General features: G+C 32.8%; 2 protein-coding genes across 2 annotated transcripts in view; one reads left to right on the top strand and one right to left on the bottom strand.

Moving 5' to 3' along the window:
• Window positions 1-8,005, bottom strand: part of LOC137650477 (collagen alpha-1(X) chain-like) — a 49,655-nt gene extending 41,650 nt beyond the window's left edge. The window contains exons 1-2 of the mRNA XM_068383703.1: window positions 7,882-8,005; window positions 7,243-7,353 (exon numbers count right to left, since the gene is read on the bottom strand). Of these exons, the coding sequence (XP_068239804.1) occupies window positions 7,243-7,353; window positions 7,882-8,005 (235 nt within the window). The remainder of the gene's footprint in view (window positions 1-7,242; window positions 7,354-7,881) is intronic.
• LOC137650476 (titin-like) overlaps window positions 1-15,000 on the top strand; it is a 963,282-nt gene that overhangs the window by 342,382 nt on the left and 605,900 nt on the right.

Here is a 15,000-nt window from a genome sequence, read left to right as displayed (position 1 = left end):
AGATTAAGCAGCTCTTATTATCAATAAAGTCTAAAGACGTCTCCTGACTGGTTTTCGCTAGACTGGGGTTCGAGTCCCGCTCAAACTCGTTAGATCTTTTGGTCGCTACAACCTCACCATCCTTGTGTGCTAAATATGGAGCGTTTGGGGGAGTCCATAGGTTTATTTTGAGTCATCAGTAGCCATTGCCTGGCCATCCTTGGTCCTAGCTTGGGTGGAGAGGGAGGTTTTTGGAGCTGGTCATATGTATATATGATTAGTCTCTAGGTCATTGCCTGATCTATAGGGGTAATGTCACTGTCCCTTGCCTATGCCATTTATGAGTGACCTTTAACCTTTTAAACTTGCTAATCTATAAAAATGACGTCATAGAGCCACGTTCCATTAGTTTGATATCACGTTTCCAAACTAGCTTAGAAAAATACGCACAATGAGATTGGTTTTCCATTAATGTTTGCGTAATAATCCCACTTATCAAAATAAAGATTTGAATAGATTATTGCATTAAACTTTTATTCGGGAGTGCTTGTGCGGCCAGATATTAAACTTATTTTCATTTCGTTCTTGGCAAGTAATTGCAGGCATTTTTCAGCTGTCAGCTGTTATCAATGAGAATTTTGTCTTGGATAAGAACAATCTTATCTACTGTAATGTAAAGCTGTGGCTGTTGATAATAATAATGATATTATTATTATTATTATTATTATTATTATTCTGCTTGTTATTATTATTATTATTATTATTGTTATTGATATAATGATGATGATGATGATTATTATTATTATTATTATTATTAATATTATTATTATTATTATTATTATTATTATTATTATTACTCTGATTATTATTATTATTATTATTATTATTATTATTATTTTTATTATAATTATTGTTATTATTATTATTATTATTAATATGGTGATGTTGATTATTATTATTATTATTATTATTATTATTATTATTATTATTATTATTATTATTATTATTATTATTATTATTATTATTATTATTATTATTATGAAGCTTTATCTGTGGTGGATAACGGGGTAGGGTGGGCTGTGGCACCCTAGCAGTACCAGTCGAACTCGGTTGAGTCCCTCGTCAGGCTGGGAGGAGTGAGGGGAAGAAAAGTCCCCCTTTTTTCATTTTTTTGATGTCGATTACCTTCCGAAATTGGGGGAAGTACCTTGGTATAAGATGATGATGATTATTATTATTACCTAGGAATGAAAGAGTTTCAGATATCTGATTGTTCTGAATAACTTTGTCTAAATCAGTTCAAACATTTTCAGAAATATTAAAATGTCCTTTAATCTCTTGTTCTTCGAACAGCACAAACTTTCCTTTTGGATTCACAAGCAACTACACTTTTTCACAAATCCCCCCCCCCCCAAAAAAAAGAATTCACTCCGCAAACAGTGTTTCAGACATCATATATATATATATATATATATATATATGTATATATATATATATATATATATATTCAAATAAGCCATATATTTTACTCCCTTATTATCTGGATTCTATCTTATACTTCGGGATCAGAGACCCAAGGGGATTCAACTCAAAGATAATGGCTTCTGGTCGGCCGGGGAATCGAACCCTGGTCCAGGAAAATGGAACGGCAGTGACATTTCCCAATTGGGTCTCTGATCCCGAGGTGTAAGAGGGAATCCAGATATTAAGGGAGTAAAATATATGGCTTATTTGATTATGTATATATATACATATATATATATATATATATATATACATATATATATATATATATATATACATATATATATATATATATATATACATATATACATATATATATATATATACATATATATATGTATATATATATGTATATATATATATATATATATATATAGTTTGTGTGTGTCTGTGTGTATATTCATCTTGATGAGTAAGATGTATAGGCAGGTTGTGTTAAGTTAAGATTTCACCTTTAAACTTCGTTGCAACTTTGACGTTGAATGACCTCCAAAGCCCGAACGCTGGGGCTATTTGCATAAATTCCCCAAGAATTGGGGCAGGATACGATTCAGCTGCTGAAATGCTGAATCGTGTAGGAAATCCCTGTGCAGGAAACCTTCCATAATTATATATATATACTGTTCGATTACAGTTATAAATAAGACATATATATATATATATATATATATGTGTGTGTGTGTGTGTGTGTGTGTTAATTGTAAGTCTCAGACATGTCCTTCCACTTTCGTCTGTTTGTGGTCTTTCTATACCAGTCTATACCCGCTAATTTTCTTAACTCATCAATCCATCGTATTCTCTTCCTTCCCCTGCTTCGTTTGCAATCCTAGACCCCTCCAGAATAATAGGATATATATATATATATATATATATGTATATATATATATTTATATATATATATATATATATATATATGTATATATATATATTTATATATATATTTATATATATATATATATATATATATGCTGAAGAAGGGTACCCTGGTCCTAGCTTAGGAACGGTCTGCTTTGTGTCTGGAGTTGGAACTTGTCTTGGTCAAGGTTTGGCTCTGACCATATCTCTTTGAATATTCCCTTTTTCCTTTGCTCTTGGCATATACAAACACAAGAGTTTGGAAATAACAAACCTGAACTAAGGTTTCCTAGCAATGCATCTAATATGAATCTAAAAAAAAAAAAAAAGTATTAGGCTCATTGTAAGCAATATTGATTGATCTTTGTTGTGTCCCTTACAAAAACATAAATTGGTTGAGGAGTAACAGTTTTTCCAGGCAGTTTATCTTGTAGTCACCTGACAGTTTGTCTCTTAATAGAGTCTTTAAGAAGTGAAGAAAGCCTTTAAAGGACTAAATATTTAAGAATGATTTCTGGAAAACCCTTCTATAAGAAATGAAAATACTAGGACTTAGAAAGAATTAAAAGGATAATAGAATCTAGAGAAGATTTAGAAATTACTGCTTAACTGAGACACCTTGTTCTACACTGCCTCCTTCCTTCTATTCTCCTTTCCTGTTGTCCGACCTGTTCTTAGTTTTACAAAAAAAAAAAAAAAAAAAAAAAAAAAAAAAAAAAAAAAAAAAAAAAAAAAATCATCATCATCATCATCTTGAGAGAGGGATTGTAAATATTCTTGTTTGGGCAACTTATATTATGCAAATTAGATGAACGTTCCTGATTGCTACTGACATTCAAAGCATTGCTACCTTGCCAGGATTCTTTGACATGGTGTGTCTTACCATGCTTGCGGTGTTTTTAGCTTTACTTCAGAAAGTGGTCTTCTGGAAGCCTACTTTTAAAACGACATCTTTGCTTTTATGGTTTAAATTGTATATTCTTTTATTCTTTATTTATAATAAATGATATCGGCCTCAATGACCTTAGATGTCGGGATGCCAGAAAGCCTCAAATCAATCAATCAATCAAAGCATTGCCAGAGATGATAAAAGTCTTGGCTGGCCTCCTCTTGACTCTGGGATTTTGGTTTGAACCCCCTCATTTGGGCAACCTCCCTCCCCCACCCCCTCTTTACACACAAAAATGGCGAAGAACGCTAAGAATATTATGATGATTGTTTATAATATTTTGTTGAACTTGTGTTAAAAGAAATAAAAGATGTATATTTATTCATGATAAATTTTATTTGAAGGATACAGAAAACTTATTAGTTCAAAATATATTAATTTTCTAAGATAATATATGTTAAAATATGATTTGCCTAACATATATCAAAAGAAAAATAATTTGTTCTAAATGTTTTGTTTATTCTTTTATTTTTATGTCATAATTCCTGGCTAGTACAGAGGTAGCGCGGATGCCTTTTATTCACATGGCAGCAGATCGATTCTAGCTTGAGTCCATGTGCTTAGGCTATTTAATAGGGAGGTTACTGCTGTTATTGGGCACCAAAATGGTCCGGGGGATGGTTGCATGCCCGGCTGACGTTCTGGTGAGCGTCTCTGCAAAGGATACTGAAATTGAAATCTGACGCCTTTAATATTTGAAATATAACAAAAGGATTTATTGAAAGTCGAAGTGTATATTTCTTTTCTTAATTTTTTTTCAAACAATATGCAAAGGTATAATGAAAGTTCCATAGCTGAAATTACCTGTCTCTAAAGAAAGCGTTACATGTCTATCTAAAGAAAACGTTACATATCTATCTAAAGAAAGCATTACATGTCTATCAAAAGATAGCGTTCCATGTCTATTTAAAGAAAGCATTACATGTCTATCTAAAGAAAGCGTTACATGTCTATCAAAAGATAGCGTTCCATGTCTATTTAAAGAAAGCATTACATGTCTATCTAAAGAGAGCGTTACTTGTCTTCTAAAGAAAGCATTACATGTCTATCTAAAGAAAGCATTACATGTCTATCTAAACAAAACGTTACTTATCTATCTAAAGAAAGTGTTACACATCGAACTAAAGATAGCGTTCCATGTCCATTTAAAGAAAGCATTACATGCCTATCCAAAGAAAGCGTTACATGTCTATGTAAAGAAAGTGTTACATGTCTATCCAAAGAAAGCGTTACATATTTATCTAAAGAAAGCATTACATGTCTATCTGGAGAAAGTGTTACTCGTCGAATTAAAGAAAGCATTACATGTTTATTCAAAGAAAGCGTTACATATCTATCTAAAGAAAGTGTTACATGTCTTTCTAACGAAAGAGGTAATGTCTATGTAAAGAAAGTATTACATGTCTAAAGAAAGTGTTACATGATTTTCTAAAGAAATTGTTATATGTCTATCTAAAGGAAGAGTTACATGTCTATCTACAGAAAGCTTTTCATGTCTTTCTATAGAAAGCGTTACATGTCTTTCTAAAGAAGGCGTTACGTGTGTATCTAAAGAAAGTGTTACATTACATGTCTTTCTGTAGAAAGCGTTACATGTCTTTCTAAAGAAGGCGTTACGTGTGTATCTATAGAAAGTGTTACATTACATGTCTTTCTGTAGAAAGCGTTACATGTTTATTTAAAGAGAGCGTTACATGTTTATTTAAAGAAAGCGTTATATGTCCATCTATAGAAAGCTTTACATGTTTATCTAAAGAACGTGTTACATTTCTATGCAAAAAAAGTGTTACATGTCTATCTAAAGAAAGCGTTACATGTCTTTCTAAAGAAAGCGTTATATATCTAGCATTAGTAATACACACTCGCTCAAATAACTGTATGTCCAGCAACACATTCATGAAAGTGCATAAGAGATGGAAAAGAATTTATTCTATAATCATTGAGTAGTAATTCAAGATTAATTAAAAGAAAGGAAAAAAAGAAAGAAAGTTGGGTGGAGCTTAATCACAAGCGAAGCGTACTTATTGGTTTTGAAAATACTTCAGTTTGTAATGAAGAACTTATTAGCTTCTCTTCATTATGACCATTAACTTACAGTAATTGCTTTATTTTTATTAATGATTTTCTTAACCAGTTACTTGCTCAAAGAATTTATCATTTTTTTTGCCTATCTGGTAATTAACCTCACTAATTATCCAAGCTGATAACTGCAATTGCCTCAAGCTCTATTCGATTCTCCGGTCAACGAAACTCGTAAACCTAACTGGGGAGGGCGCATGCGCAAAGGAAATTCTTTGTTCCCGAAAATAACGGCCGTGAGGCACGTGGACGTTTACAGGCATTACACTTATGTTTAGAGTCATAACCCTGGGAAATACCTTCTCGAAGAACACAAGGGGGCGAAGAGCCAACAATACCGACAGGATTGCCAACCTGTGTCCTGACTCTTCTTCTTCTTGTAGGGGTACCAACTGCTGCAAGATGTACTGTACTGTGCTCGTGATTTGAGTTCTCTGGTAACTGATTTGGTTGAGGGTAGTAGATGTAATGAATTACATTATAATACACAGTTTTCCTTGTATGTGTGATAAATAAGATAACCACAATTTATGTGTGATAAATAAGATAACCACAATTTATGTGTGATAAATAAGATAACCACAATTTTTGTGTGATAAATAAGATAACCACAATTTATGTATGATAAATAAGATAACCACAATTTATGTGTGATAAATAAGATAACCACAATTTATGTGTGATAAATAAAATAACCACAATTTATGTGGATAAATAAGATAACCACAATTTATGTGTGATAAATAAGATAACCACAATTTATGTGTGATAAATAAGATAACCACAATTTATTTGTGATAAATAGAATAACCCAAAATTTATGAAAAATGAAATTTATTGAGCTTTCGAAGGGACCATCTCCCTCCCTCTTTTCAGAAGAGGAAGGGAGCTGGCCCCTTCGAAAGCTAAGAATAATTTCCTTTTTCATAAATTGTTGGTTATTTTATTGTAGTGAATGAAAAATTTCATTCAATGAATGATATTGGTAACTCTCTTTGCTTTTTATTTAAAAGGTTAAATTACATTATTTACAATTACAATATTTACTGGATGGTCACAGTTCATACATAAGCATTTTTTGTACTTAAAGATAAAACCCTTTAAATTATCAATATACATATCTGGATTTTGTTTACAGCTGCTCAAAAACATTAATTAATATACTTTTTTGAAAACATTTTATCTATTCTTTATCTATAAATATTTTTAGTACCCACCTATCATAATTAAATCTATTCATAAGAAAAGCATCTGTTTCCTCTTTCGTAAAACGTTTCCTTTTACAAACCCCAATGGCGTATTATACAATTAATACAGTGGTAACGTGTTCGCCTAGCATTTGCGTGGCAGCAGATCAACCCCATTCCGGGACCGTGAGTTGAAGCTGTTTACTGGGGAGGCCACTGCTTTGGTTGGGCGTTACAGTGGTTGGGGAGGGGGGTTGAATTGGGGCTTAGCCGGCTGACGTTCTGATGAGCATCTATTCTGATGAAAATGGAACTGGAACCAGACACCTTTAACTTTTAATTAGTGACTTCTTTACTTACATTAGTGGTTTTTTATGCTGGATTATTATTATTGTTATTATTATTATTATTATTATTATTATTATTATTATTATTATTATTATTATTATTATTATTATTATTATGCTCTCTTCTGATTCGACAACTCGGGAAAACACAGTTACTTTACTGAAAATGGACAAGGAACTTTTAAAAACCTTTGTATTGCGAAACTCGGACCAACATCAATTGAAATGAATTAGATTAATCATTATTAAAATGAAACCCCAAGAAATTTACTTCTCTGGTACTTTTCCGTAAACTGCTACTTTTCCTGTTGGGTACTTTTACTTTTGGCATTCTGGTTGCAGATTTTACTACTACTACTACTACTATTACTATTACTATTACTACTACTACTACTACTACTACTACTACTGAACATTATTTGACTCCACTGGACTGTAATTCAGAGTAACATTCTGGGTTTTTCCACTGGTCAATTTACCTGTTTGCATAATTCTATATACAGTACACCATGCAAATGTGACCTGACATATTGAGAGGTCACTCGTGAGCAACAGAGATCCCAATTAGGTCACTGCACTATCGCAAGGTGGTTTTTAGTCTTTATAACTTCCATTTATGGACTGATATATTCATGGATGAAACCCCTGTGTAGGACAATAGAGCCTCTTTCTTTCAAATGTATCTCTTACCCCATCTATCCACCCTGTCTTAGTCCTTTTATCATCCTGCTATCCAAGCACTTCTGAATATACATTTCCAGTAACCTTTTGTTATCCATTCTTTCCACATGACTGAACCACTTGATATTCTCTTATCTATATTCCATTCTTGCCACATGGCTGAACCACTTGATATACTTTTATCTATTCTCCATTCTTCCCACATGACTGAACTACTTGATATACTTTTATCTCTTATGTATTCTCCATTATTCCCATATGACTGAAGTGCTTGATATACTCTTATCTATTCTCCATTCTTGCCACATGGCTGAACCACTTGATATACTCTCATCTGTTCTCCATTCTTCCCACATGACTGAACCACTTGATATTCTCTTATCTATACTCCATTCTTCCCACATGACTGAACCACTTGATATACTCTTATCTCTTATCTATTCTCCATTCTTCCCACATGACTGAAGTGCTTGATATACTCTTATCTATTCTCCATTCTTGCCACATGACTGAACCACTTGATATACTCCCATCTATTCCCCATTCTTCCCACATGACTGAACCACTTGATATTCTCTTATCTATACTCCATTCTTCCCACATGACTGAACCACTTGATATACTCTTATCTCTTATCTATTCTCCATTCTTCCCACATGACTGAAGTGCTTGATATACTCTTATCTATTCTCCATTCTTGACACATGACTGAACCACTTGATATACTCCCATCTATTCCCCATTCTTCCCACATGACTGAACCACTTGATATACTCTTACCTATTCTCTATTCTTCCAACATGACTAACCACTTGATATACTCTTATCTATTCTCCATTCTTTCCGCATGACTGAACCACTCGATACACTCTTATCTATTCTTTTACCTCCGCTAATCTATTTACCACGTTTACTATCGCCATATTTCGCACCCTAACAATTGGGGTATCATTTGTCCCAGCGCATAACCACTGATTTAAGTTTTATTATATGATTCAATCACCCAATGCAATTCTTACACCACATACTACATACTATGTAAACAGTCTATGTTGACATCTTCAGCCTTCTTTATTATATATTTATTCTACATTTACACTTTATTTCTGTAGACAAGAGTATGCTCAATAATTAGTTTAAAAATTTCCATTATGGTATCAACAGAGGATTCAGTTATCTTTAAAATCTCCAGCTATTCTGTGATTCCCCTTTCCTCTCATCCTACCATCATTAGTAGTATATATAACCCTATGATTATGTGTAAACTAGAGGGGCACTCAGTAAAGCGCAGACCTTCCCCGCGGCTGCTTATTTCTCGACCTTTTGCTCGACCTTGACGTTGACCTTTGACCTTAATATGTATTCATTGGCGTGGATTCTCATACATTCAAATATGAACCAAGTTTGAAGTCTCTGTGACAATGATGTCGAAACTTATGGCTGATTACATGAATTGGACATTTTGCTTGATCGTGACCTTGACCTTTGACCTTGACTTTCCAAAATTTAACAACTTCCAGATTTTTACATAACAATTAATCCCTGCAAGTTTTACTATTCTAAGATTAAAATTAATGCCAGGAAGTTGTTTACAAACACACACACACACACACAAACAGGAAGTAAAACATAACCTCCTTCCAGCTTTGTTGGCGGAAGTAATTACCATCTCTTATCCTCTCTTCATCCATGTTGTAGTTTATTTATCAATTTTTCCTCACTGGGCTATTTTTCCTTGTTGGAGCCCTAGGGCTTATAGCATCCTTCTTTTCCGACTAAGTTTGTAGCTTAGCTAGTAATATATATATATATATATATATATATATATATATATATATATATATATATATATATATATATACATATATATATGTATATATATATATATATATATATATTTATATATATATATATATAATGTGTATGTATGTTTCTCTTACATATGCAGACATACATACATGCACACATAGGCTATATATATATATATATATATATGCACATACATTTATACCTATATATACTTATATATACATCTTTATATTATATATACATACCTGCATATATATATGTATATATTATATATATATATATATATATATATATACATACATACATACATACATACATACCTATGTAAACTTATATATACATGTTTATATTATATATACATACATACTTATATATATATATATATATATATATATATATATATATATATATATATATATATATATATATCACATCTAGATTTGTACGCATAAAAGGCAGGGGATAATTAGTCAAAGTCCGACCGTAATCTAGTAGAATAGTTGTCCCTTTTTCCCTCTTGTTAGATAGAATCTATTAGAGGTTCGCATCACTCTTGGCAGACATCACTATACAAAAACACCATAAGATCTTATCACTCAATGAGCAAGTCTCGGATTTCAACCATTTTCTAAAGAAAAGCGAAAAGCAAGTGCCATAGAGAGTTTCAAGTTTTTTGTATTTCACAATCTCTTTATTTTTTTATTTTTCTTTTATGTAGAGTACATTCAACCGGATAATTTGTAACATCATAATTCTTATGATAAATAGATATATATTCTGGTATTTTGAAATATTCATTTTTTTATTTTCCTATTGCCTCTCATCCCCTTCTTTAACTTGAATTAAATAATCAATCTATGCAGTGAGAGTTCCAAGCTTTTTATAATTCACAATCTCTTTATTTTTTCATTTACTCATTTTGAGTACATTCAACTGGAGATAAGCTTGAATTAAATAATCAATCTATGCAGTGAGAGTTTCAAGCTTTTTATATTTCACAATCTATTATTTTTTTTATTTACCCCTTTTGAGTACATTCAACAGGAGATAATGTTGGATTAAATAATCAATTTATGCAGTGAGAGTTCCAAGCTTTTTATATTTCACAATCTCTTCATTTTTTCATTTACCACTTTTGAGTATATTTAACTGGAGATAAGCTTGAATTGAATAATCAATCTATGCATTGAGAGTTCCAGGCTTTTTATATTTCACAATCTCTTATTTTCTTTTATTTACCACTGTTGAGTACATTCAACAGGAGATTGAATTAAATAATCAATTTATGCAGTGAGAGTTTCAAGCTTTTTATATTTCACAATCTCTCTATTTATTCATTTACTCATTTTGAGTACATAATCAATTTATGCAGTGTTTTGATTATAATTCATATTAGTACATCACTTCAGCTTGATTCTAAACATCATCGTCCATACGATAATTAAATATGTATTATGGTTTTAATGTTCTAATTTTAATGCATACTAGAATATCTCTTCAACTTCATTATCAACATCATAATCCATGCGATAATTTAATATATATTCTGGTTGCAATCTTCTGATTTTAAGTCATACTAGTTTATCACTTCAAATGCTTTATAAACATCATAATTCTTATGATAAATAGATATATATTCTGGGTATTTTGAAATATTTATTTTTCTATTTTCCTATTGCCTCTCATCCCCTCCTTCAACTGTAGGTAAACATCGCCATTTTCCGACAGTCAACTAATATCTTACAAGTTAATGGAAATTTAAGTTTTTTCCCTCTCATTCAGTAGTGGGTTTTTACCTCCTTACCTACTTCCCTATCTGCCCACCCACGCCCTACCCGCCTTCCCACCCACGCCCTACCCATGTCCCACCCATCTGATGGTTTGGGAATGTGTAGGTGGGTGATGTCTTCGCATGTTTGGCCCTGTCCCAGTTGGCATCGGAGTGTAAAGAAGAAAATGAAGAAAACGTTGACACGAAGAACTGGGAAATAACATTTAAATGGATATAAGATACAGAAAATGATGGCGGAAGAAACGAGAGAAGAAAACATGCTTGTTTTGTAAAGAAATACTTTTTGATAATTAAGAGTAATGGGAAGATTAGAGGAAGTTATGGAAATGAAAGAGGGTAGAAGAGAAACTGGATGTAAGGGAAAATGTAAAAACGAAATACTTTCAGTGAATTAAAGGAAGAGAAAGAGGGTAGAAGAGAAAGTGTATGTCAGGAAGAATGGAAAAAGGTAAAAGAGAAGATGGAGTTAGAAAGAATAAAAAAAAAAAAAAATACTTTCAGTAAAGTAAAGGAAAAAAGTGAGTAAAAGAGAAGGTGAAGAAAGCATATAAGAAAGGTTTGCTGAAGGTAATAACCTACTCCCTAGTTTGCAATTTGGTTTTCGTAAAGGCCTTGGAGCATGTGATGCCCTTCTTACAATCTCCAATGCTGTACAGAAATCCCTTGATTGTGATCAGGAAGTTCGTATGATTGGCCTTGATTCTAGTGCTGCCTTTGACCGTATTAATCATCAGGCCCTTGTTTTCAAACTGAAACAGTTGGGAGTGGGTGGGTCGTTTCTTAGCATTATTATTGATTTTTTAAGTAATAGATCTCAAAGAGTTGTTGATGGGCACCATAGTGAGTATAGGAATGTGATATCCGGTGTTCCACAGGGTTGTGTTCTTGGCCCATTACTTTTCATACTATATACACATGACATGTGGTTTGGCCTAGAAAACAAGCTTGTAGCGTATGCAGATGATGCTACTCTCTTTGCATCAATTCCATCTGCTGAATGTAGATCTGGGGTTGGTGAATCCCTTGATAGAGATTTAGCTAAAATTAGTGCATGGTGCAAATTATGGGGTATGAAGTTGAATCCTAACAAAACTCAAAGTATGATTGTAAGTAGGTCAAGGACGGTGGTTCCTCAACATCCGAATCTCAGTATTGATAATGTTTCTTTAAATTTCTATGACTCTTAAAATTTTAGGTGTGATTCTCGACAGCAAATTTACTTTTGAGAAACACATTAGGTCTGTGTCTTCTTCAATTGCACAAAAAATTGGCTTATTGAGAAAATCTTTTAAGATTTTCAGTGATCAATCTATTCTGAAGAAGTGTTTTAATTCTTTCATTCTAACTTGTTTTGAGTATTGTTCTCCTGTCTGGTGTTCAGCTGCTGATTCTCATCTTAATTTGTTGGACAGAAACTTACGGTCTATTAGATTTCTTATTCCTGATCTAGATATTAATCTTTGGCACCGTCGTTTAATTAGTTCATTATGCATGTTGCATAAGATTTTTCATAACTCTGACCATCCTTTACATTCAGATCTCCCTGGACAATTCTATCCTGTTCGTAATACTAGGCAGGCAGTTAATTCTAATAGCCAGGCCTTCTCCATCATGAGGCTCAATACTACACAGTATTCTAGAAGTTTTATTCCAGCTGTTACCAAGTTGTGGAATGATCTTCCTAATCGGGTAGTTGAATCGGTAGAACTTCAAAAGTTCAAAGTTGGAGCAAATGTTTTTATGTTGACCAGGCTGACATGAGTCTTTTTATTGTTTATATATGACATATCTGTTTTTGACATTGTTAATAGTTTATATAAGACATATCTGTTTTGACGCTGTTACTGTTTTTAGAATGATATATTGTTAATTCATTCTCATCATTTATTTATTTCCTTATTTCCTTTGCTTTTAATAAAAAGGTGACCATTCAGACAAATTCTCTCAAATTTAAACCGTTTGACAGAAATTTCACAGAATCAATATTTATCGGTAATAACATCATAGAGTAGTATACCATAAAGGTAGTAGGTTGGCCAGGGCACCAGCCACCCATTGAGATACTACCGCGAGAGAGTTATTGGGTCCTTTGACTGGCCAGACAGTACTACATTGGATCCCTCTTTCTGGTGAGGCTATGGCTCACATACACAGACACATACACAGAAAAGTCTGGGCTATTCTTAACACATTCTCTTCCTTCCTCATACACTTGACAATACTGAAATTATCAAACAATTCTTCTTCTCTCAAGGGGTTAATTACTGCATTGTAATTTTTCAGTGGCTACTTTTCTCTTGGTAAGGGTAGAAGAGACTCTATAGCTATGGTAAGCAGCTCTTCTAGGAGAAGGACACTCCACAATCAAACCATTGTTCTCTGGTCTTGGGTGGTGGCATAGCCTCTGTACCATGGACTTCCACTGTCTTGGGTTAGAGATCTCTTGCTTGAGGGTACACTCGGGCACACTATGCTATCTTGTTTCTCTTCATCTTGTTATTTTGAAATTTTTATCCTCATGTTATTTCCTAGTTTTTATAGTTTATATATGAAAGATTTATGATAATGTTTTTGTTCTTAAACTTCTCTTGTAGTTTTTCTTTATAACTTTTCCTCACTGGGCTATTTTCCCTGTCGTAGCCCTTAGACTTACAGCATCCTGCTATTCCAACTAGTGTTGTAGCTTAGCAAGTAACAACAACAACAACAACAACAACAACAACTATAATAATAATAATAATAATAATAATAATAATAATAATAATAATACGGACGAATCTTACAGCATCCTGCTATTCTAACTAGTGTTGTAGCTTAGCAAGTAACAACAACAACAACAACAACAACAACAACAACAACAACAACAACAACAACAACAACAACAATAATAATAATAATAATAATAATAATAATAATAATAATAATACGGGCGAATCGTTGGAGTCCATTTGCTTCTTAATGGAAGGTAATAGAGAGCTATTCATTTGCATATGAATGCATGAATGCACTAGGACAATGGTAATACTGCTCCTGTCTCTGTACATAAATGGAGGTGCTATATACCTATAAACACGTAGATGAACTAATAAACGTACATGTAAACATAAGTGGATTTTGCTTATATTAAGGCTTTCGTGTATTTTGCAGTTTATTGTTATTATTACTTCCTATGCCACAATCCTAGTTTGAAAAGCAGGATGCTATAAGCCCAAGTGTTCCAACACGGAAAATAGCCCAGTGAGGAAAGGAAATAAGGAAATGAGCTACATGAGAAGTTTAAGAACAATAATATTTAACATAAATCTTTCATATATGAACTATAAAAACTTGAAAATAACTAGAGGATAGAAAATTCACAATAACGAGAGGAAGAGAAACAAGATATAAGTGTGCCCAAGTGTACCCTCAAGCTAGAGAACACTAATCCAAGAAAGTGGAAGACCATAGTACAGACTCTATGGCACTGCCCAAGACTAGAAAACAATGTATTGATCTCAGAGTGTCCTTCTCCCAGAAGGGCTGCTCATCGAGTGGTTCAGTCATGTGGGAAGAATGTATAACAAAAGGTTACTGGAAATGTATATTCAGAAGTGCCCTCAGAGTAAGAGTAGGAGTAAAAGTCGAATTCAATTTGGTCTTCCTTATTTAAATAATTAAAAACATTAGGATTCAATGCTGCCATTAGACCCTTGATTAACTAAGAGTATAGCTGTTAATGACGTCCTTTGCTGTGATGTGTTTTAGATTTCACTTTTATGGGCTTATTGGCCCTCGGTACAGAATGGAATATTCCATTTA

This window comes from Palaemon carinicauda, chromosome 12, assembly GCF_036898095.1.
Source record: "Palaemon carinicauda isolate YSFRI2023 chromosome 12, ASM3689809v2, whole genome shotgun sequence".
In the NCBI taxonomy this organism is placed as follows: domain Eukaryota; kingdom Metazoa; phylum Arthropoda; class Malacostraca; order Decapoda; family Palaemonidae; genus Palaemon; species Palaemon carinicauda.
Note: the sequence above shows the minus strand (reverse complement) of the source record. Positions and strands in the feature narration are given on the sequence as shown.